This window comes from Camelus dromedarius, chromosome 11 (assembly GCF_036321535.1).
Source record: "Camelus dromedarius isolate mCamDro1 chromosome 11, mCamDro1.pat, whole genome shotgun sequence".
Taxonomy (NCBI): domain Eukaryota; kingdom Metazoa; phylum Chordata; class Mammalia; order Artiodactyla; family Camelidae; genus Camelus; species Camelus dromedarius.
Genome location: NC_087446.1, coordinates 50,154,208 through 50,177,517, shown reverse-complemented (window position 1 = coordinate 50,177,517; position 23,310 = coordinate 50,154,208). Strand labels below are relative to the sequence as shown.

Below are 23,310 nucleotides of genomic sequence, written 5' to 3'. Positions count from 1 at the left end.
AAGAGAAGGAAGAAGAGAGAGAGGACATAGGAGAATGTTTAATATACATTTCTTCTGAGTCCCAAAAGGAGAGGGGAGGGAAAATGGCTGAGAATTTTCTGGAACTGATAAAAGACACCAATCTGCAGATTCAAATACCCTAGTGAATCCCATAGAAGATAAACTAATGTAAATCCTCATCTAGACACAATATAGTGAAACTTCAGAAAATTGAAGACCAAGAAAAATTCTAAAAGGGATTCAATAACAATATTACTTTCAAAGTAATGAATGGACCGATCACACTGACTTTTTAAAGACTGTTGTTATAGAACAGTTTTAGGTTCACAGCCAAATTGAGAGGAAGATACAGAGATTTCTTTTATACTCTGTGCTTTGAAACATGCATATCTTCCCCCATTATCAGCAACACTCACCAGAGTGGTACCTTTGTTACCAAAGATGAACCAACATTGAATATCATTATCACTCAAAGTCCATAGGTTATCTTAGGGTTTACTCTTGGTGTTGTACATTCTATGGGTTTGAATAAATGTATAAAGATAATTATTTTAATGTTTACAGAGTATTTTCACTGCCCTAAAAATCCTCTGTGCTCTACTTATTTATTCCCTTTATCCCAAACCCCTGGCAACCACTGATCTTTTCATTGTCGCCATAGTTTTGCTTTCTCCAGAATGTCATATATTTGGATTCATACAGTATGTAGCCTTTCAGATGGTTTCTTTCACTTAGCAACAGGCATTTAAGGTTCCTCTATGTCTTGTCCTAGTTCGATAGCTCGTTTCTTTTTAGCACTGGATAATGCTTCACTATCTGGATGGACCACACTTTATCCATTACCTATGGAAAGACATCTTGGTTGCTTTCAAGTTTTGGCAGTTTTGAATAAAGCAGCAACAGTCATCTATGTGCAGTTTCTTGCATGGACATAAGTTTTCAACTACTTTGGATAAATATCAGGGAGAGTAGTTGCTGGATCCTATGGCAAGAGTTTGTTTAGTTCTGTAAGAAACTGCCCAACTGTCTTCCAAAGTGACTATATCATTTTGCATTCCCACCAGCACTGTGTGAGAGTTCCTGTTGCTCCACATCCTCTCCAGCATTTGGTGTTGTCGGTGTTCTGGGTCTTGGTCATCCTAATAGGTGTATTGTGGTAGCTCATTGTTTCAATTTGCATTTCCCTGATGACACACGTGGAGCATCTTTTCATATGTTTATTTGTTATCTGCATATCTTCTTTGGTGAGGTGTAGGTTAAGGTCTTTGGTCCATTTTAAAATCAGATTGTTTTCTTGTTGAAATTTAAGAATTCTTTGTATATTATGGCTAACAGCCCATTATTAAGATGTATCTCTTGCAAATATTTTCTCTCTGGCTTGTCTTCTAATTTGCTTGAATTTGTCTTTTGCATAGCAGAAGTTTTAAATTTTAATGAATTCTAGCTCTCAATTATTTCTTTCGTGAGTCTTGCCTTTGGTGTTGTATCTAAAAAAAGCATCACCATACCCAAGGTCATCTAGGTTTTCTCTCTATTATTTTCTAGGAATTTTATAGTTTTGTGTTTTACATTTAGTTCTATGATCTATTTTGAATTACTTTTGTGATGGGTGTAACGTCTGTGTCTGGATTTATTTTTTCACATGTCCAGTTGTTCCAGCAGCGTTTGTTGAAGAGACTGTCTTTGCTTCATTGTATTGTCTTTGCTCCTTTTTCAAAGATCAGTTGACTATATTTGGGGAGGGGGTCTATTTCTGGGGTCTCTGTTCTGTTTCATAGATCTATTTGTTTATTTTTTTTCCCAGGATCACACTGTCTTGATTACTATAGCTTAATAGTAAGTCTTGAAGTTGGATAGCATCAGTCCTCTAAATTTATTCTCCTTCAAAATTGTGTGCACTGACTTTTCAATAACAACAGTTGAAGCCAGAAGGGAGTGAAATGGTATCCTTAATGTGTACAAGGAAAAGAGTTTCTGCCCTAGAATTCTATGCTTAATAAGAATAACTTTATGAATGAAGTAAAGTAAAACTGTTTCAGAAAAATTAAAAGCTGAAAAAAAGTACATAGTAAATCTAAATGAATATTGATAGACTAAGATAATAATTATCATCATTCTCATACCTTATCTTGTAGTAACTTATGGTGAAAAAGAATATGAAAATGAATATATGTATGTTCTGTATGACTGAAGCATTGTGCTGCACACCAGAAATTGACATAACATTATAAACTGACTATACTTCAATAAAAATATATTTTAAAAAATAGAATATGTAAAATTTTTAAAATTCAACAATAACATTATGGTATAGTGAGGAGTGAAACGTGTTAAAATGTGTTATTGAGTGAGTGTAAGGGAAAACAGAATGAAGAAAACAATCAATTTAAAATAAGTTGTAAAATGAGGAGGAAAAGAAACAGATAGGCAGGGGAAAAGCACAAAATAAGATAGTAGATTTTAAAATTAATTACATTAAATGTAAATAGGCTGAATGGTCCAATTTAAAAAGTGAATATTTTGAAACTGAATTAATGAAAGTCAGCTCGTTTAAAAGATGCACGTCTGAAATGTGAGGATACAGAAAGGTTAAAAATGAAAGAATAGTACAATATAGCCCATGGAAAAGAAAGCTGGTTTCTTCTATCAGACAACATAGATATTAAGGTGAAAACTATTACTAGAGTTACTTCATAATAATAACATTTCAAATAACAAGGAAGACAACAATTTAAGTTTGTATATAGTCTCAATAATATAGTCTCAACATATATGATATAAAATTGACAGAACTACATGGAGCAATAGATGAATCCACAGTCAGAGTGAAGTTGCAGTAATTGCCAGAATACAGGTGCGTGCGCGCACACACACACACAAATCGTTAAAAATACAAAGCACTTGAACGTGATGAACAATCCAACCTAATGAACCTGCATAGACCGTTAAGTCCCAAAGTGCACGTTACATACTCCTTTAAGCACCCACGGAACATTTACCAATATTGATTATGTACTGGGTGATAAAGCTCATCTCAACAAATTTCACAGAAATACTTTATGTAGGATATTCTATCCGACCACAGTGCACATAAGCTAGAAATCAGTAACAACAGATAAATGAAAAATTCCACGCTGGAATTCATTCAAATAAGCCCAGCTAATTTCCCCCTCTGCCTGGGGCATTTTTTTCCTTGTCATTTACCCCCACATTAGCTCATCTCAGCCTTTGGTCTCAGCTAAAGTGTTACCTCCTCAGAGAGATATTCTCTGATCAACCCAAAGTAGTAATCTCTGATCAGATCCCAAATGGCCGCTTTGTTATCCAGTGTCCAATTCTGGCTGGTTCTTTACTTGGTGTTAACCTGCAATTATTGCTTATTCGTCTGGTTAGTTGTCTTGAATCCCCCTCTGTATTGCAGATTCTGTGAAGGCAGAATCTTTCTTGTTACGGCTGAGTCCCCAGTGCTGAGCACAGTGTCTGGCATATAGTGGCCACCCAGGAAGTATTTATTGACAGCATGAGAATGAACATTTCCATAATTTTCTTCTTCATAAATGGAGGTGAAGAGAAATGCAGCAATACATATGATAGTATCTTCAAAGGCCTGAAAAAAATATGAGAAGCCCTTTCACTTCTTAATTCCAGAGGCTTCAGGGGGAATGCAATCACATTTTGACATGTTATTATGAGAAGTGTTAAGTTTGGGGGTAATTTAATTCTTAATTTCCAGGCTTAATGTGTTTAACATTTTAACCTCAATGTTTCATTTAGCATAGCTGTAGAAAATTTTACCTAATTGGCCCCCTAAGGGGGAAAATTGTCTGAAAATAGGGAAAAGTGCTATATTTTAACAAATATTTTGTCCCAAAATACAAGTATATTTTGTATCTAATGAGGCTCAATCTCTAGTCTCACAGTGTGCATGAATTCCTCTCTTTCTTTCTCTGTCTCCCTCTGGCATCCTCTCCCCTCCCTCACCCTCTCCCTGGTCCTCCACTTCCATTACTCCTGTGACCTTTTTTGAAGTTATAAATGTAAGTAAATGATTTAGAAGTTAAGAAGCCACTGGAGGTAGAACATTAGGTTTTTAATGTTATCCTTAACTATAGCATAAGAATAAAGTAATTTTGGCTAGGTTCTTTTAGTAACATCCTTTGAGTCACTCTGTGATAATATTCAGGATGGAGCTGTATGTTAAAAGCTCACTGAGTTGACTAGTTGGATTCATCTACATCAGTCATTCTCAACACTGGCCATTCATCGAATCACCTGGATGCTCTTATAAAATACTGATGCCCAGGCCACTCCCCTAGAGATTCTGATTCACTTGATCTGGGTTCCACACACTGGTATTTTCAGCAGTCTCCCTGGGTGATTCTTACGTGCAAGCAGAGTTAATAATCAGTGTTCTACAGCGTTGCCTCGCAAGGCGTGATGGCTGGACTAGTAGCATCATTATCACCTGGGAGCTAGTGAGACATTCAGAATCTCAGGCCCCACTCCAGTTCTACCTAATCAGGATCTTTATTTAAATAAGATCTCCAGGCGATTTGAGAAGCACCCATCTATAATTTCCATTGGCTTTATTAAAAAAAAAAAGTATCACCTCAATTTGAGGCTAAATCTGAGGCCATGACAGCATAAGTTAGATTTGCAAGCTAACCAGAAGGTAGATGTTTGTTCCCAAACCTACTGCTGGCAGTTGTCTCTGTATTGTAATTGTAGTATTATTGAAATACCATAAACACCTATACGTACGTAATAGATAAACCAATGAGATGGGAATGTGAAAAGAAATCATTTTTCTTCTAATAAAAATTAAGTTGAGGGCTTTGGAAAAAGATGATAAACTCAAATTGCTAAAAACTATACTCTTAAATTAGATGTCACTAAGACAATGGTAAAATGTGACAGAAAGCAAGGGACAAGAATGATCCCTCTTCAGATTACTTGGCGAGTATCTATCTTGTTTCACTTAAGCAAACAAAAAATAGAACTTATAGGCAACACATTATATATTTATTTATATGATCAAGATTACAGTGAAGAACAATCTAAGAATCCATAGTGAAGAAAAATATTCTTCAAAATGTTGAATGTGTGTGGATGTGTTTTTAATTAAAATATTTAAGGTAATACTTATTGTTGACTGTCATTTCTCACTTTGAGTTTTTTCAGACTGGACCAAATTCCTACCCAGATAACATGGAATACAGAGGCTCCTACTGAATATCTATGTAACTGTCCCTATTTGAACATTAATTGTATTTTTCTTTTTCCCTAGATCTTTTTTCTTTTTTCTGCATAGTAAAATGGTTTTCAAGCCTACCTGCACCCAAGCAGCTTTGAAAAATAAAGAGGCCCAGAGCCTACCCTCAGAGATTCTTATTATTATGCAGCTGAGTCTAGAGTTTTAAATATTCTTCAAGTGATTTTAATATGCATCTGCAGTTGAGAACTGTTGGCCCAGTAGATTGGGAGTGTATAAATTGGTTATAAAGTCAATTTATCATAAACCAGTTCCAGCTTATATAAGTATCCTGATTAGACGTTCTTTAGTATCTGGTCCTATATATATTATTATGATTATTATTCTATTCTATTTTCTGAATGTATTAGAGTACTCGTCCTCTGATTAAATCATACTAAAGCCTTCCTCCTTCAGTGCTCATTTTCAAATGTTCCTCCTCTGAGAAGCATTTCCAGCTACATCGTCATAAGACGTTTTTCTTCCTCTGCGTTGTGTGGAGTTGCTGTGTGTCTGTTTCCCACGCTGGGCTGAATGCTCCTTGAAGGCAGGGAGGCACCTGCCTAGTACAGTGCCTGGTGGACAGGAAGTTGTCATCAATGTTTCTCATTTCCACTGGGTGTTGCTACTCTTGCAGCAAGTTTTTATGAAATTATTTTGCTTCTCTTGTTTAACCTTTTGTTGCTTTCTGCTTTCCTTTCTCCTGCTCCATCTCAGTTTATACTTTACAGTCTTTCTGTCTTCTGCTGTTTCTGTTAGCAGACAGAGGGACCCCTCAATTAAGAGGCCCACCAAAGTGTGGTCCTTGCTGCCAGCTGTGAAAGTATTTGCAGCAGAGGCAGAGGGACAGAGTGAATGGTTGCTTTTTTTCCTCAAAAGAGAAAAAAGATTTGACCAGGGAGAAGGAAAGAAAAGCACTCCTCTGGGAGAAGGAAGTACTCGAGCTGGGTACTATCAGCCAAGATGGCCTGTGGAGACAGCTTGGCTCCGGTTGGGCCACGTGGATTTTTATGAGAGGCCTCTGCCATCATGTTCTCCTTCTGGGTGTGATGGAACCAATCAGTCCTTGTACAGGCTTTTCAGTCCTTGTATGGGCTTTTCTTTCTGGTTGTTGTCATGGCAATGTTCAATTGTCATGAGCTGGTGGGTGTGTCACTTAGCATGCTAATGTATTACAATGAGCATATAGTGAGGCTTACTGTCCACTGGAAGTCAAATACTCTGCCATCTTGGGCTCAGTTGATTCTAACCAGTTCTTGTTTCTTCTCTTTAGATTAGAAACTTAGATTAGAGTAATTGGTTTCTATTTGAGGGAGGGGTAGGGGTATGATCCTGGGGCATCAGCCTTGGTAACAAAAATAAAAGTTGCTTTTATTCAGAGTGCCTGCCTTCTGGTAGACCCAGTGTACCCCCACCACACACACACCAAAAAAGAAAAAAAAAAAATCCAAAAATTCTGATCAGCCATGAAAGTTTTAAAGGGAAATGGAGTAATCTCAGTTAATTGTTGAGATAGGCAGTCAGAGTCATCTATAGGCTTGTCTTTATATTGCCACGAATGCTGTATTTTTCTCCAAATCTTCATCGTGCTCATTTTTCTTATTCCCAGGAGATTAAATGAATTGATTACATTATTAGTTTTAAAGAATCGATCCTATCGTATGTAAGCTAGGATCAAAAATAAGGCCAGTGATGGAAAGGTAGTTAAATGAAAAGAATTTCAGGATATATCTTAAATGGGTAAAATTAAATTAGGGGCAAAAGCACGACATTCTTCCTTCCAATTATAGACGTGGCCTTTTTGCTGTGATCTTCTAAATATCCAGTTCTTGTTTTCCCAGTACCTAGCCCTCTAACTCAAAGGCTGATCTGGAGAGGATGTTAGAATTTTTGCGTTTGTTCTATTCTGGAAGTTATTTTTAGCCTCCTTTGCCTCCTAACCCCTCTCTCCTGCTAGATTTATGGTGTTTCAGGGCCTGTTCTCTTTGTGGAAGAATAGGCTACTGACCTAAATTAAGGCCCCCTAGGAGAAGCCCTCTTTGGTCCTTTGGAAGCCCAAGGACCTGATATTTATAGACTGGGAGGGGAGGATTGCACATCTGCTCTCAGGATCTCATTTCCTCAACTCTAATATTAGTTTTGCAAACAACGAAGTTCCCCAACAATTAATGAAATTTGGTTAAAGGAAACAATCATGTATAATTAATGAATTTGGGAATTACTTAAACACTCTGAAATTTCGATCATTTAAAAAGCATTGACTCATAGAAATTGGTTTTATGTAGAGGAAGGGAAAATTTTACCAACAGATTGTCCAAGTGGACTTTCATTGTATGTGTTGCCTTGTATTATTCATGTTGATAAGTTACTGCTCGGACAGTAGCCAGAGACTTTTTCATTAACCGATAGACAAACCTGCTCCCATTTCCAGGTTCCAGCTCTACTCAAGTGGAAACTAAGCTGCCATTTTACAGCAAGGGCCAACTATTTCGGTGAGACCCGATATATAGGACCTTTACTATAAGAGGCAAAATCAAAGGATAAGGTCAAATGGAAAACGTGAAGATTAGAGAGGGACAGTTGTCTTTTTTTTTTTTTTTTCCCCCTGGCTTTTCGTCAAACAGGAAGCTGGAAGAGAACTTACAAAACAAATTCAACAAGCCTTTAGAGTTAATTACCCATGGCCAGTGCTGGGTGCTGAATACAAGATTCAAAGACATATAAGACACTCACTGTCCCTGTCTCATGTTGGAAAGATGAAAAAAGAATACAAGTAACTAGAGGAAAGGAAAAATGGATTCAGTGCTCTAATAGAGATTTAAGCATTGTAGAAGAGGGAGAAATTAATTTATAGCACTTAGTGCTCAAATCGTTTATTACAACCATATTGTTAAGAACTGACTCTGAGTGAGTGCAGATTTCAAAAAATGGCTGTGGGCTGGATAAATGCAGTGTGGCTGATTGGAGTCTTTAAAGAATATTGAAACACTTTGAGATGTTTTTGTTTGTTTGTTTGACTCCACGGAATCTTAGCCTGCCTCATGAATGCATTTATTGAACATTCTTTTTAAAAATGGATAATAAAACCATCAGTATATATAATTACAGTTAGTGAGATATGTTCTCATCCAACAGCTTTGATTTGTGTATCACTGACAAATAACTATCGTGTTGGCTCAAAATGAAATAACTGACATTGTACATTGGGTTTCTAAGAGCCCTCCCATAAGAAATCAAGATTTCAAAAAACATCACATAAAAACCACTGCTGTATACAGCTCTGCCCTTAACAGAGAGCTTAAACAATCTAAAGATCACCCATACCTGGTGTTTTCAGAGAGAATTTTAAAGAAACCATAAGTTTCATTTCTCACCTAAGTGAATCTTACTGGCTTTCTTCTTGGCATCCATAACTTTTAATTTTATGCTGTATCATTTTAAAAGGTGTTGATACCAGTTGGGAAAGACTAGACTCATGTATTTTCAATCCAGTAATAAAAAGGAAAAGCTAAATATCCAGTGGATGTGGAAATGTTTAGAAGTGAAATCTATGTCTTTTTGCTTTTATATTCTAAAATATTGTTAGATAGATTTGAATAATTCTTTCGAGAAGGGTTTGCAGAAGTTGTTTTAAATCTCATTAGAGGCATCTGCATTTTCTATTTCTGCATTAATGACCAGTAAATCGGGATTTTAGTGTGTAATTTAGGGCTTTTAGAGTTTTACTGGCTTCTTTTGCTTATCCATTTCTCAGTCTGTTCTGTAAATTCCTTTTCACCTTTTTTTTTTTTTTTTTTTTTTTACAACTGATGACTTTCAGATTTGCCTCTGTTGCATTTCCTGTCTTCCTATTTCTTGTTAATTGTTAAAATGGCGGGGGGGGGGGTAGTGACACGAAAATAATTCATATTAATTGCTTTTGCACATTCTCTCATAATTATGGTGCTAGTAACTGTGTAATTAGTAATCCATAGCCTTGGTGAAACATATATACCAATTGTAATAACATCCTATTGAATTTTCTCTGAGTTCTAATTAATGTCCCTACCTATGGCTGAATAGGCTGTTCACTGGATGACTCTGAGTGACATAATTCACATGATGTGAATGGTACCCCCTGGTACCAGCGTATACCAGAGTCATAGTAAATATGCATTTGACATTGGTTGATATTAATAACTTAAGAGTAGCCACAGTGCTGTGGGTGAGTCTGACTTCATGGGGGCCTAGCTTCTTAGACTGCAAAGCGCTAAGACTGTGTGAATGAATACCATCTCCCTAGAAACTTCACATCTTAGAACATAAACATGTTATATACTCAGTAAATCACTTAACATAGATCTTTGAAAAAGCAGCCTTGTGGCCATAATTCTGCTTTAAGTCAGTAAATGATTTGGACATAGGAATTCAGAGTTATAGCATAAGAAATTTAATACTGTGTATACACACACCAGCACGTGCGCGCGCGCACACACACACACACACACACACACACACACACCCCAAAACTAGGAAAGAGATGAAGTCTCTGACTATGAACACATGAATGCAATTCAGCTAAAGAAGAAGTCAATACAGCAGAGTGATTTTTCCTTTATTGTTTTGTTGAGGAAGTGATTTCTTTTACTTTACACCCTGCTGGGAAAGGGTAAACAGGCAGGTACGATTCAGTTAGGGAATTCTAGAGACTTTCTTGCAGTCAATGTAGTAGCCACAGTGAGTATTACTATCTTTGAGGCTTGGTTTCTGGAACCTGCAGGGACTGGCCTTGGTTAAAATTGGGGCCGATGCCTAATCTAATTCCTCTCCTCTGTTCTGACACTTGAGCAGCCCAGGGCTCAGTTCCTTCGTCTTGCCTTCTGCTTGCCTAGGGACCTCATTTTGATAAGTTACCTGGACTTTTCCTTCAAACAGATCTGAATTAAAAAAAAAAATCCTCTATTTTCCCTCTTCAGAATTTATCTGTTCTGTGTTCTACTCTCTCATGCCTTTCTAGTCAACCTATCCTTGTAAACTGTTCCTCTTTGTGGTTTAAATTGAATTAATAAGAGAGCCACGTGTGCTGGGTGTTGGTTTTTCTTCCTGGGCAGCCCGTGTTCCCAGTTCCATTCTCTCTCCTTCTCTGCCTGGCTCTGTGCCCCAGGAGCTGGACTTCTGCAGACCGCATCGCCCCGCTCTCTTGCCAGCTGGCTTTGGGGAGGGTTTGCCCATGGGAGGCCCTGGCAGGAAATTGGAAAGCTGGAGGAGAGAGAGTTGGCCATGTTTGTTCCCTGCCCCTTCCCTGCACTGGGCTGGGTTTCTGGCAGTACCTGTGTTTCTCATGATTTCAGCTCCCACCAGGCTGTCCCGCCTTCAGAGCTTTAGTTCAACTTGGGCTCCAGTAAAACCATTTCCTCTCCTTGTCCCTTAGCCCTAGGTGGTGGTGACTTGTCGTTGCCAGAGCCTGGGTCCTTCTCGAGCCCTTGTTTGTTCCCTCAGCCTTGATCCAGTCGTCTCCTCCCATTTTACCACTCAGTCTCCTGTGTTTACATGTAACATGAATTTCTTAATTATAGCACTTTAGCTTGGCATTTATTATAGTTAGTTGTGTACGAGTCTGTCTTCCTTACTCAGTAGTGAGGGGATGAATCATATTTCTTTCTTCTTTGATTTCTAGTACCTGGCAGACTACCAGGCATGTAGTAGGAGCTCAGTACATGCTTGTTAAATGTATTAATAAATTAATATGACTTTTATTCCTGCAATCTACTCCTTTGTCCCAGAGCCATCCTAATGGTATTTTCAGGATTCTTTGTAGTATATTTTTAGGAATGAGTGTAGATTTCTGAGTTTCTTAACACTTTTACCCTAAAGAGCCTAGGGAAGTCATACCCTGTTGACATTACTAGGTATAGAATTATGGAGAGCCACAGCAACTGATCAAAAAAAAAAAGAGACAAATATCACTCACTCTGAGTTCTCTTGAAGCCAGATTCACCCTGTTTGTGCTCATTGCTTGAAAGGAAACGAACCCATTGTGATCTCATTCGCTTTTGTGTTTCTCCCTTTGCCAAGCTCCATTTGGTGCCCTATTGTCTCACAAGTTGCCTATTTGAGTCTTTTGAATTAAGAGTTTCAAACAGAAGGTCCATCTGCTCCGCTTGAATATTAAATTATCATCAGACTTTGTATAAGAAGAATTTATCCTTGTGTTTTTTTCGGTGTTTTCTTTTCCTTCTGTTCTAAGAAAAAGACTTGGGGCATCAGTTTTTTCCTTCAACATACCCTTGAACTTGAATAGGCTGCAGTTATCAAGTTGTATAATATAATAGATAGAGGAACCTTTGACTGGCAGGTGCTGAATAGAAGTAAGAAGGTTTTATTTATTCTCCTTATCTTATAAAATGTGGTACTTATTAAGTATAATTGAACACACAATGCGCCAGATCCTGGTATTGTGAGGTCACTGAATCTCATAAGAAAAAAAGGCACACTCTTTAGAATTACATGTTGGAGAGATATATTTTACAATCAGGTTCATTAAGTAAATGCGCATGCTATTTTAATTCATAATATGATAGATAGTATGCAACTGACAATCTGTAGTTTCATTTTGAATATTCATGAGTGAGCAAGCTTCAGCCAGTTTTTAACTAATATAATTTATGCCAGTAAGTTGTATTTGCTTCCAGCAAGCTCCAAAACTTTAAAATCAATTTGCCAGTAATATATATTATGGAGTAAAATTTGATAATAAAAGCTGAGTAAGGAGATCAGTTGAAGATGGTATTTTAAAAATATGCATGCTTTCCATTATTTAAATGTGCACCTTTTAAATAGTTAACTTTTCAGCAAAGATGAAAGTTGGGTTAAATATGAATATTTGTACGATATAGATTCAATATTATTAATAGAAGTATGTCTAATTCATTATAAAATTTTAAAGATAATGGGATATGTAAATTCTGAGGAGGGACTTTAACTCACACAGTGGAGTTAAAAGGAAATGTACTCACCCATTTTGTCAAATCCATGTGGTTAAAATTGAAAATTGGATTTAATAAGTAGGGCTAACAGACTGAGTCCTTTCCTATTGGCTGATCACTTCCTCTGGTCTTTTGAAGTAATTAGCTTGGGTTGACCTAGGTAGTGTGGAACTCCAAAGCATCTACAATATCGAGTACCCTTTGAAAGAAAAACAATACAAATTCATGAAAACAAAAGTTGTTTCAGAGTCTTAGAAGGATTCTAAACCAGAGAAGGGTACTGAAGGTTAAGCTCCACTTTAGGGTAAACCTGTCTCTATTTAGGTGAATAGTCCACATGGCTAAGTATGTAACATTCTCTTCAAAGCAAGCAAACGTTTCCATTGGCTAAATGTTTGTGTGGATTGTAAATATTTCGGATGTCTCAAAAAATTTTGATACTTTCCACGCATTTTTGCTAATTAAAAATGTTTCCCCTATCGAATCTGAAGTTCTGTTTTAAAAGTTTATTTAAAGGCGCACATCAAGACTTTTCAATATCCTAAACAGGGCACCCAAACACACGTGTACTTACAAGTAAAATAATACCAACCCGTGAAACATAAAGTCTACACATACGTACTAAAATTAAAGTAGTTTCTTTCTAAGTTTCTGTTTTAAAATTCTGTAATGGTATTTAAAAAATGAACTTGTTTCATATTTGCATTGCCCTGATTTGTAGCTGCCCTGAGCACCTGCTTAAGCTACCCTTAAATGAGACCTCATCCCGCAGGCAAGTAATTGGCTTAGAGTCTGTTTATTGGCACTCCTTTTTTCAGAGTTTAATTCTGACTTACCATTGCCCCCCCCCATCCTTTTTGTACCTTATTTTAACTCTCTGAACTTAACAGGCATGAAAATGACTTAAGCCTACATGTGCCATATACTAGATTGAATTTAGGCTTATAGTTACTCAAACACATTGAAAAGGCATAAGAACATGTGAAATATTGTTGCAAGAAGATCTGAATGCCTGTAAGCTATTTTTCCTAATGTAAAATCTTAAAAAATAAACATATGTATTTTTTTATTCCAAAGCTATATGCCAGTTTCAAGGACGAACCTACTTTGAAGGAGAAAGAAACACAGTCTATTCCTCTTCCGGTGTATGTGTTCTGTATGAGTGCAAGGTAAGAGCGCTTTTCATGCATCTTTCTAAATTCTTTCCTGTCTATAAACGCAGTAACTAATGTTTCTTTAAAATCTCACCATTGTGATGCCTTTAAAAGTTCTAAGGCAAAGAGCAAGTCTAAGATATTGATTATAGTTCAAAGGTATAGAAATTATTTTTGCAATCATGTAAATTAGTGGTTGTAAAGTCATTTCCCCAACAAATAAAAATGCTCTTTTACCAAGTTAAAGTTTTATGAAGTAGTCTTTTATTTTCCAAATACAAATTGGCTCCTTGTTTGCTGTTTTGAAGAAAATGCAGATAAAGGTAGACTCAATCTGTTGTCTGTCTTGGTTTTGACTGGTGATAAATATCACTCAGTCCAATTAAAGACAAAACATAAAAAAAATAAGCTATTGGATGGAGATGAGACTGATATTGATCTTAATCCCTTTGGGAGGGATCTTTTAAATGATTTGAAGGGGAATGCTTTATAACTGTACTACCATGGTCTCTTGAAGTTTGCTTGTGAAGCAAATGTAATTCATTTTAACTCTGTTTCTTGACCTGCTAGTTGAAAAGCTAAATATGTTTCATAACACTTTTCACATTTACCTTTCATAAAGTATAATTTTGTATTCCTTGACCATGATGTTATATTTCAAGCCATATTTTATCTGAAGGAAGCTGTTTATATATATAAAGCTTTTGCTTTAGGGTTCATTTACATTTGATCCTTAATTTTCTTCTTTAAATACCTTCTGTACATGCTTTAGGGGGACATTTTTGTATGTATAGGTTATGTAGAAAATTAATAGAAGTGATTGACTCTGCTGTCAATAAATCATGAGCATTCATATGATTGTTAAGTGTTGGGGAAAGTAAGATCCTCAGAATTTTGCCAAGATAAATTGAATCTGAAAAAAGCCAGCTACATACAGCATGCATCTTCAATTGGAAGACATTTGGGATAAGCTAGGAGGGGAGGTAAAGAGACAAAACTGTGACAGATTTGATTTCTCGAACATGAAAGCTCTGATTTCTTCATGCCCATTATAAGGTATTCTAGCTGCTGCTTTGGGCTTTAAATCAGCTCTCCCACCATGTAGGTTGCCATCTTAAGGATAAGGTTACTGAGGCACAGGAACGATAACACGAATTGCTGAAGCTGTATTTCACGATGGCTTTTTCTCTCTCTGCATCCCTTCACCCATGCTGTTATGAGTGGGAGTAGGTCCCACTGTAGATATAAGGATTGGAAGACTTGGAGTGAGATACAGTAACACGAAGGAAATCAGAGAAAAGTCACTGCAAGGAAGGTGGAAAACTTTTGTCAGTTGGTTCCTAAGTAAACTCTAACTTTGAAATATCAGCCCTGAGTTTAAAAATCATGAGAGCATTTGAAGATTCTCCCCTTAGTGTGTGTATGTGTGTTCTTTTCATTTGGCTAGTGTATTCCATAATACTGATAATTATGATTGGGAAATTTATTTGGATATTTGCCTATTTGATGTTAAGATACCTATAAAGTGATTTTATTTTAAACTGGGTTAGTGAGAAGTCTGCATATAGTCAACTGTGCAGGTACTTAGTAAATATTGGGTGAGTGATTGAACGTTACCTTTTATTTACTCAGGCGAAAGGTACCATTTCCTACCCTCTAATGCTGTGCTATGCAGTAGAAGTATGATGCAAACCACACACATGATTTTTATTGGGCTAAATTTTATATATTCAACCCCATTTATCCATAATATTATCATTTCAACATGAAATCAATATAAAATTCTTAATGAAATATTTTACATTCTTTTATTATAATAAGTCATCAAAATTTTGCCTGTATTTTGTATTTACAGGGGTCAAGAGCTACATGTAGTTAGTGGCTATGGATTCTACTTCACAGCAATATTGGATTTCCATATTCTTGTGTAGTTCTCAGCTGCATTCTTGACATTAAGGATTCCCATTGTTTCTTCTCCCTTCAGGCCCCTGAGCTTCTGTATTTACACCTTTACATAATTGACAGCTTTCTCAGGCTTCCGTCTTCTGGGCTGTCAATTCCAGTCCTTCTTTGTTTCTTTATTGTCAGTTTTGTGGTCTTGAACATGTGTCCTGGGGGTAGGGGGCGAGGTCTGTGAGTTTAATAGTAACATTTCAAAGCACTGTGGTCCTCAAAGTAGGATTATCAGAATGAAAATTATCATCCAACCAAAGGAAAAATAGCATTTGACTCCACTGTATATATATCTCCTGACATTTTCTTGATAAGAGATTATGGTGATTTGGAAAAGGTCCTTTCCATAGACAAGCCAGGAAGAGGGGGATATTGAAATGAGTGTTTCTTTAGTAAAAGCAGTACTTACAGCGCCTGAGGACTCCAGCCCAGGAGGCGGCCTCTCAGATGGCTCTAGACTGCTCCAAAGCGGTAGGGGAGGGGCCAGGGTATATAGGAGTTTTTGCAACAGAGAGCAAGTAGTCAGAAAAATCAAAAGATTACTGTTAATTAAAGAAAACCATATATCTCAGGTTAAGGAATTTAGCGCTCTTTTATGTATGGGAAGGTACAAAGGTCTGGGCTCATTGAAATCATTCCTTTTGTAAGCACCTTAGCTAAGGAGGGCCAGTATGCGGCTTTTCCCATCCTGAGTTCCCTCAGGGGGCCACTGTTGTGGGTGGCTGCAGAGGCCAGGCTGCCTGCTTGTCTGCATTGGGAGCTCACTCTCTGGGGCAGAGGTAGTGGCTGATGACTTAAAGGCCTCAGCATTCTTTGTTCACTGATATGGCCGGCAATATTTTTCATTCACAGTTATTAAAATGGAAACCTTCAAGTTCCGATGGGTTTCATTTTTATTACTTATGCACTGGTAAGCATCCCTTGTTCTTGAGAGATTGAAGGTGGACAGTAAGAGGTCACATGCTTTGAGGGCCACGCTACTCCGTTTATCAGCAGTGTTCTGTGTTTTGTTTTCTCCTTGAGTAGGATTTAATCTACTTTGGCTGCTAGAACTATAATCATTTTACACTGATTTATTCATTCATTCAGGAAATTCTTTGAATGCTAACTATGTGCTAGAAAATACACTAGACACTCATGCACAAAAGAGATGTGAATACAGTCCTCATTTTCCTTATAGTTCTGTGAGAGACCCCCCCCCCCCCCAGTATTCCTTACTGGACTCATTTGCGAGAATCTGTTCATAACAGCTTAGGAAACTTTAAAATGAAAGTGTTTTAAAAGTTCAGTTTTTGTTTATTGTTTTTTTCCAAAGTGAGCCGTTGATCGAATTCAAGCCCTATCTTTGCCACAATTGTCATCTGGATGTGCAAATATGTTGTAAACTAACTGAATCTTTCAGGATCACCCTGATGTTTGGCAGATTGAAACTATGGCTGCAGTGTGGTTTGCTCCCATTCCCAGAGCTGGCTTGTCAGTTTTAAAATGGCTTTCCAGTTGTGATTTATGTCATTTTGCAAGTGAACCTGTGACCTGCACAGAGGTTCTCAGGATGAAAATTTTACTCTCATATTAAAAGAGATTTTCAGATGCTGGATCTGGAAACTTCTTAGCCAGTCCTAATTAAGTTTGAAGCGTTTATTTTCTGTTGTCTAACAGGAGCAGACCATGAAGCTGGTGGAGAGTTCAGGCTGTCCCACTTTGGACTGTCCAGAGTCTCATCAGATTACCTTGTCTCATAGCTGTTGCAAAGTTTGTAAAGGTAAGACTTTTTAGTAAAGTAAGATTTCTGTGCATGAGTCATTCTAGGAGGGTAGTTCAACTGACATGAAATAGAAATTTTTATGAGCAAGTTATTTCCAAAGACTGTCGAATTGAAATCTAGATGCTCTCATGAATTTCTGCTGGGTTTCTTCTATCTGACTCAAGTTCCGGGACCTCTAAAAACTTCTGTGTCCTGGTTCTGAGTGAGCATGACACTGGCGAAAATATGTACACAATAGGGCTGAAATATTTGATTAGTTTTTTTAGGGGTGGGGATTTGCTTTTCTTTTCTCTTCAGTTTTTTTTTTTAAGTAAAGTATAGTCGACTTACAATGTTGTATTAATTTCTGGTGTACAGCATAATGATTCAGTTATATATATATGTATATATTCCTTTTCAGATTCTTTTTCATTATAGACTACTACAAGGTTTTGAATATAGTTCCCTGTGTTATACAGTGGGACCTTATTGTTTATCTATTTTATATATAGTAGTTAGTATCTGCAAATCCCAAACTCCCAATTTATCTTTCCACTCTACCCCTTTCCCCCCTGGTAACCATAGGTTTGTTTTCTATGTCTGTGAGTCTGTCTCTGTTTTGTAAATAAGTTCATTTGTGTCTTTTTTCTTTTTAGATTTCTTTTTAGATTCCACATGTAAGTGATATCATATGGTATTTGTCTTTCTCTTTTTGTCTTACTTCACTTAGTATGACGATCTCCAGTTCCATCCATTTTGCTGCAAATGGCATTGATTCATTCTTTTTTATGGCTGAGTAGTATTCCATTGTATATCTACACCACAACTTTATTCAATCATCTGTCGATGGGCATTTCAGTTTGCTTTTATAATTGACTTAGCATAATTCCCATCTGACTACTTCACATCCCTCTCTTCTCAATTCCAGTCTCCTTCACTCATAGACCTCTGTACTACTGAGAAGAGAGAGGCCATCAGATATGCCTCGCTTGTTCTGTGTTGCGTCTGTGATGACAGGCCTACAACCAATAAGTAGAGGGGACTTAGATTTTTAGTTCAATATAAGAAAACAGTAAAATTTCAAGTATTCAGAAATGTAGTGGGCTGTCCAGGAGGCAGTGAGTTGCGCATCATGAAAGGTTCTTAAACTTGGTAGTTTGTTATAGATTCAAGTATTAAACTGAAGGATTGATTTTATGGAACCTTTTATGATCCTGCCAACCATGAAATTATATGTGCCTTCCTGAATTATCATGAAATTATATATTTGTGAACCTACCCCCTTCCTTGGACCATGCACCTTGAGGACAGGGGTGGGTCTTTACATTCATCTCTGTATTCTTAATACCTAGTATGACACCTGGGGTATAGTTGGGGCTCATAGCTCATGTCATTGTTACTATATAACAAATTACCCTAAATGAGCTCCTAGCCCTTGTTACTAGTATCTTTATTGGTGCAAAATCAAGCTTAAATAGAAAAAATAAGAAAAAGAAATTTTAAAAACACATACTTATTTCATTTTGTCTTCTTTTAACCTAATCTATTAACAGGAGGACATAAGACACCCCCCCCCCAGTTTTGAGGAGGGTGGTGCAGCTTTTTCATTTCCTTTTTAGCTCCTTTTTCCATTCATTCAATTAAGAGTTCTAAAATCTCAGCTCTGTGAAAAGCTTTTTTTCTTTTTTAATGTTTCTCCATGCATGGGAACTACACTTGGGGAAAAATCAGAATTATCCATCAGCTCGCAAACAATACCGATATGAGTTAGTGTCCTTTTAGGCACAAGTGATAGAACACCCAGTTCAGCTGACTTAAGTCACAAATGGAACACGCGGCCCCAGGAAGCCACTTGATTCAGATCTGAAATCTTGCCCCTTTGCTTAGATGAATCTCTTCATTTGTCTTCTCTGAGGTGGCTTTCTTTTCAGGCTCTGTGTGTTCTCAGGTAGACCCCTGACATTCTTACACTCACGTTATTGTGATACTCAAGTAGGTGGAAGAGAAAGTTCAGTATGGTCATGAGTTGAACAAAAGTCCCAGTATTGAGTTTCAGTCATCTGCATGAGCCCAAACTGGATCATACGCTCAGGACTGAAGAAATGATTGTGTCCAGGCCAATGGGATGCATTGATCGGTGTGACCTTAATCTGTGAGCAATAGAATCCATTTTCCTTTAAGCACCTAGGCTGACAGTAGGGGTGAATGGTTCACCCGAAGTATGACTAGGTTCTTTATTTTGTTTTGTTTTCACAAAAAGGAGACAAACCAACAAATATCCACCTCAAAATTGTTGTACTCTTTCTCCTGGTTGTTATGTATGCCCTTCATTTATATTGTTCTTACTCATAATGTTTGGTATCCACCTTCCCTGCTTAGTCAGTCATACAGAAATGCATATTGCTTTTTTACAGAAAGATCTAGTACGCTAATAAAAGACACAGAACTTCATGTAAATTTGAAAAGCCTACAAAAGGAATAGAAAACTTGGTATCCTTCTGGTTAAAATCCAAAGGAGGAAACAAAAAAGAAAGGGTAGATTGTGTTAGATCATTGATCTATGCATCTGTAATATATGAATTTTCTCTTATGACAGGTATCTCAACATGTTTGGTTTATGGCTTATTAGTAATACTCTAATTGCTTTAATTATTAATGAATACTATACTATTATGCTTTTACAAAGATGATCTCATTTGAACCTTACATTTTTGCGAGGTAGATATTATCCTAATTTTACAGGTGAGAAAACTAAAGGTGTAGAAAGGTTAATTAGCTTACACAGCTAGCAATTTACACAGCCAGTAAGTGGTGGAGATCAGATGTAAATCTGGGTCTTTCAACTCCAGAAACCAAGCACAGATGAATAGAAATGCAGCTATGAAGGCAATAGGACTGTGGTTGATTGCCAACGCATGCTCTGATTTTTTTGAAGTTATTCCCTGTAGATTGGAAACATGTCCCTTTAATTGAGTCTGAATTTTCTACCCATCGGTAGTGAGCCTTTTGACCCTGGTATTTTTGTATCTAAGTAGTGAAACAACCAATAGATTCAATCGACTTATTTGTTGAGAGAATAGATCAAAATAGCTATCTGACATTGTTAAGAGTAAATTAGAATTTTGGCAGAATTCTCAATGTTCAAGTCTCTGGATTAATTAAAAACCTGCATCTGATTAAAAGTAAAGTACTCCCCAACTGAACCTAAAACAATGAAAAGTAGAATCACATTATTATCTTATAGTTGGAAAATTCTTACAGCAATTAAACACTGCATGCTGAGTGTGTGCATAATACTTGATGCTAAAATGAAGGGGTCGTACCATTACCTGAGCAGAACTGGAAGTGATCGTCATAGAGGTGGCATATGGCGTAGACAGTGATCATGGATTGGGTGATCTGTGATGGGAGAAGAGAAAATGCAGTGAAGTGAAAAGTTGAAAGAGAGCTTTGAAAATTACAAACTTATGAAAGAAAAAAACACATCAGAAACAGTACCTGTTCTCAGTCACTGCCCTCTGAAAGTTGCTTGAAATATTACAAGTGAAATTATACAAATTTAGTGCTGTGTTGATACATGGCCTCTTAATTCTTGGTGTATCTTAAGGCGTGGGCCAATATTTTTAGTAATTGTGTTTTAATTTACAATAAATATAAAGTGATTTTTTGGAGCCTTTTCATTTTAGGTTGATGATGTGCTGAGCTATTGAGATAGAGAATGAAGGCAACTTTTTAGCTGAAATTTTTCCCCCTCAGGCGTTGTAAAAAGACACTGGAATACATTTTAAGAAATACAGTCTCAATTAAGCTACTTAAAGAAGAAGAAAATAAAAAGACCCTAGGGGAAAACATTTTTAACTTTTCATCTTCTTAAGAATGAGCTTTTTACTTCTAAATTTTCAGCCTTAATCATGAGAATATAGACTTTGAAGAATCTCGCCATGAAACGTTAAGTTGTCAAGTGATTTAAATGCTGTTATTAACTACGTATTTTTCTGGTCTTCATATGCTTCTATTTTATTTTATTTTTGTAGAAATCACTAATTCTTTTGATTTTTTTCTCTCCTTTTTTATGCCATCACCGTATTTTGAGAGCCTCACCCTTCCTAAGGCTTTATTAAGTTATACAAACAATATTTGACTATATATTGTAGTTGTATTTCATGAGACGTATGTTTTAACTCTGGGGTGATGATCAACATACTAATTATGGGCACAAACCAATTGGAATGGACACCAACCACTGTGCTGTACCAGAGTATACCTACGGCTGCGATACAGTTTAGTTGGCCCTTTTGTTGAATCAAGTCATTCTACGGTAATTTGATAACAAATAAGATGAGACAATGTAGAACTTCCATCTTCATGATTTGCTCAAGTAAAAATCTTTTCTTGGCTGCAGATAGATGAATTTATTTTGAGCTATAAGAAATGTATTCTCCTAGACTTCTTTTTTACATAGTGAAATAGTAATTCATTAGGCAATGTAAAACTAGATAGAAAATTTATGCATCAGGCAATTTGAAAATTGTTTGAATGATGTATAATGACATAACTTCCATTAAATATGGATTCCAGTGTTCAAGCTTTTCATTTCAGTGTTTTAGATGACCTTTGAACAAGGGATTCACCCAGGAAAAAAGAGATCTTGAGAGATTACACATGATTGGTGTGAATCTTTGTAAAATGTTCCATTTTCTTTCCTCTCAGAAAGACTTTAGAATCTGTGAAATCTTTGTAATTCACAAAAGTTTTCTTTTGAGTGAACATACTTTGCCTTGCAGATTTCCAGAGAAAATTAAAGTTGTAATTTTCCTTTTTTTGTTTTTTTAACACATTGAAAATTTTGTTTTTTAGGGATGCCAGGCTGTCTGTCATTTCTCAAATACACAATGTGCACATCTCACTGGTCTGTATTACTCGTTGTTATTGACAGTGTTCAATCACTAACTCTCAGATCAGTTTCCTTCCTCAGTGCATTATCTTCTATATTGTAAATCTTCATTTTGGACTCCAAGAATCTTTCTTTGTTTCAAGTATTTGGAGGACTAATTAGAATATTAGAGACTAAAGATAGCATTTGTCAGAAACAAAGGAGACATAAAATTAACCTCAGGTAGGAATTAATTGAGTTAAACACATAAAAACACCTTTTTTGCGCACATAGCATGTGGTTCTATAAACACTGGATGAAGAGACCAACTTAACAAATCATTTAAGGAAATACAGATTCTAAATCAAAGGAAGATATTAGGAGACAAAGTTTATTTACTCTGTCATAATTTCATTTATCATAAGAAGTTTCTTTTTTCTTGTAGGTTATGACTTTTGTTCCGAAAAGCATAACTGTATGGAGAATTCTGTCTGCAGAAATCTGAACGACAGGGCCGTTTGTAGCTGTCGAGACGGTTTTCGGGCTCTTCGAGAGGACAATGCCTACTGTGAAGGTAATCCTTGTAATGATGTGGAGCTTGGCTGTATCAATTTCCTAGGATTGCTGCGTGCAAAATTTATTAATTTCCCAGGTTGTCAGGTTGATGGGCCCATTAAAAGCAGTGAATTTAATTTGAAGCATATTAATCAGCTAAAAATAATTATCTTTCAAATTAAAGTTTTCCAGCTATCTGCTATATGTCAGACTAATAAGCTAATGTGGCTGGTTTCTTGAATTAGGACAATACTTCCGCTGTGAAATTGCCATTTTCATAATTAGATATTCCAGATAGTTCACATGTTGACATGATTACTGTGGCTTGCAGTTAGAGTTGTAGTCAGATTTTGCTGTAAAACAAAAATTTTTGTCTGTTTGTAGACAGTGTTGTATAACAAAGACAGTTAATTAACAGGAAGGTAAAGTGCCCACTGATATTTTTGTTTGCTACTGTCAGTAATCTCAGTGTTTGTATTCACGTTCTGTGGTATACAGAAAATAGCTTCAATGGAATAAATAGTTTCCTAGTCATTTAAAAAAATCTAAACGAATATCCAAGATAGTTTATTGTCTCGTTGAAACCATCTCAGTACACCGAGGAGGCCCCTGGCATTCACAAATACTGTGGTTTCGACTATTCATGAAGACCCTAGAAGTCCATGAAATGTAGTGATTTATAATTTCCTTGAGGCACAGATTTGAGTAATTCTCATTAATTGTTGACTAGCTAGTGGGTCTTGCAAGCAAGAACACTGATATGGTGGTATTTAGGCACTTGGATGGCTCTAGACTTACCCTTTCCAAATGTCAAG

At 36.6% G+C, this 23,310-nt stretch overlaps 1 protein-coding gene across 4 annotated transcripts in view; it reads left to right on the top strand.

Moving 5' to 3' along the window:
* NELL2 (neural EGFL like 2) overlaps positions 1–23,310 on the top strand; it is a 288,111-nt gene that overhangs the window by 108,668 nt on the left and 156,133 nt on the right. For all 4 annotated transcript variants that reach the window (XM_064491793.1, XM_031462719.2, XM_064491792.1 and 1 more), the window contains exons 11-13: positions 13,294–13,385; positions 16,983–17,085; positions 22,386–22,514. In XM_064491793.1, the coding sequence (XP_064347863.1) occupies positions 13,294–13,385; positions 16,983–17,085; positions 22,386–22,514 (324 nt within the window). The remainder of the gene's footprint in view (positions 1–13,293; positions 13,386–16,982; positions 17,086–22,385; positions 22,515–23,310) is intronic.